Genomic DNA, 2,500 nt, shown 5'->3' on the forward strand with positions numbered 1-2,500 from the left:
GGGGGATATGAATCATACTTACAGGCTCCGCAGTCCAGTGTAGAGCTCCATGTCCACTTCTCTCAGCACCTGCAGCCCTGACCAGCCCTCTATGTTTCTGCAAGAGAGAGGGGAGACGGAGAGAGAGAGATCACACACAGGCCATAACACACACCATAACATCAGCGTCATAACACACACCCTTTCCTTCTGCTGGAGATGCCAGTGTCATTTCAGGATGAGGCTCAGGCTTAAAGTGAGGAGTGAGGATTTGATGAGTGGATTTGAGGTTTTTACAGCTTTGTTTTAGCTATCATCTGGCCATGTAAGAAAGTGGTTATCATTGACACTGCTGCCACACACTGCTTCTCTGTAAATCATGCTATCCCAGTGTACACAGAATCTCATATGCAGTATAATGCGCACAGACAGCATCACATACACACACACACACACGTGTGTGTACACACATACCAATACACACACTAACAAGCTCAGTGAAGTAACAAGATGTCAGTGAAGATATCAGTTATGGACAGCATATATCTCATAGTATCACTCACTCACACACACACAGACACACACACACACACACACACACACACACACACACACACACACACACACACACACACACACACACACACACACACACACACACACACACACACACACACACACACAGAATCAGTGCTTCCATTATGAGGCTCTCTGGGTCTGCTTTGCTTCTTGTGGACTAAAAGTACATGCAAATGTGCACACACACACAAACACACAAACACACATACATGCAAATACAGGCACATACACATGAGCCTGCCTCCAGGTCATTTATCTCTGATGGCTTTTCAAACAGACCTGCCCATAACACCACACATGAACCCAGCCTTAGACGTGGGAAGACGTGCAATATGCCTGACCCACAAACCCACATGCTATCACTTAAACAAATACACAGCACATACACATGCATACACACTGGCATACACACATGAGCCTGTCTCCAGGTCACTTACCTCTGATGGCTTTTCAAACAGACCTGCCTATAACACCACACATGAACCCAGCCTAAGACATGGGAAGACGTGCATGATTCCCTGACCCACAAACCCACATGCTATCACTAAAACAAATACACAGCACATACACATGCCTCATCAACACACACCAAAGCTTTACTTTGAGTGCATTATAATGCATCATCACACCCACGCAAGCCACGGAGGATACATATTCTTATATTGTGGTATGTGTATGAGCACTTTGATACACATACACACACGAACACATACACACACACACACACACACACACACACACACACACACACACACACACACGCGGAGAGAGGGAGAGCGAGATGAGAGTGAATATGCCCCTTTATGTAACAGATCTGCAGCGATACCGCCTGACACCTGGGAGTGTGTGCCGCAGCTCTGCAGGCCCTGCTATGGCTCTCTGCTGTGCCTGCCTTTATTGGACTGAGTGCTCATATCCCATGTGCAAACACCCCCACGAGATCTGCAGTCTGTGCAAAGGATCAGCTGGGCAACTCTCCCAGGGAGGGCAAACCGTCAGAAATAGGATCCTACTAGCACTACAACGATGGTGAAATGCATCCATGTCATTCATCTCTACACGTAATAAAGCCAGAGAATACAAGCAGCACAAATATTACAATAAGATAGAGGCAATATGTGTGTTAATGTATACAACAATACACTACCTACTGACACTGTTGTATGTCTTGAGGCATGAGAAACGACATGCTGCACCTTTAATTAAACAAGTGGTAGTGGTGGTCCCCCGAGCTGCACCACAGCAGTGGAATAGCACACACACACATCTCAGCCGGATCACACCTCTCGGAATGCTAAAGCACACAAACACACACATTCACCCACACACACACACACACACACACACACACACCCAATCAGTTAACATGCAAATGCACACTCACACCCACAGACAATCAAACACACCCACACCCATAGTCTATCCTGTCCATCAGCGGATGCACACTCCCTCTGTAGTCCCCAGAGAGCCTTATTACTTATTTATCTCTTTCTTTTAACACACTAAGTCTCCCAATGATTAAAAAAAAAAAAACTGTGTTATTGGCCCCATCATATCAACTCATCATCCCCATCTCCTCATTCTCTCTCTCTCTCTCTCTCTCACTCTCTCAATTTCTCCTTCCATTCAATCTCTGGCTTACAATCTCTATATTCACTCTTCTTTCAAATGAAAGTCAGAAGAAAAGAAAAAACTATTGCATGATAAATATAAACATATCCTTATTGCATAATCTCATAGGCAAGCGTGCAGCAGATACAATCTGCATAGACCACTAACAGTACACTAACAGCATAGTCCAAAAAAGCAGTGTGTGTTTGTGTGTTTGTGCGTGTACATACAGTATGTACACTTCCATGAAATCAATACAAGTACAGCTGTGTACAAGCTGGACTATTACTGTAAGATGGACTATCCAGATAGAGTATTCCCATCTGGTATT

At 44.8% G+C, this 2,500-nt stretch overlaps 1 protein-coding gene across 1 annotated transcript in view; it reads right to left on the bottom strand.

The window, feature by feature from the left end:
* LOC308368487 (NT-3 growth factor receptor-like) overlaps positions 1-2,500 on the bottom strand; it is a gene marked incomplete at both ends in the record, with an annotated part of 184,190 nt that overhangs the window by 152,582 nt on the left and 29,108 nt on the right. Inside the window, one exon of the mRNA XM_080842660.1 lies at positions 23-97. Within this exon, the coding sequence (XP_080698786.1) occupies positions 23-97 (75 nt within the window). The remainder of the gene's footprint in view (positions 1-22; positions 98-2,500) is intronic.

This window comes from Sprattus sprattus, assembly GCF_963457725.1.
Source record: "Sprattus sprattus genome assembly, chromosome: 7".
NCBI classification, from domain to species: Eukaryota; Metazoa; Chordata; class Actinopteri; order Clupeiformes; family Clupeidae; genus Sprattus; species Sprattus sprattus.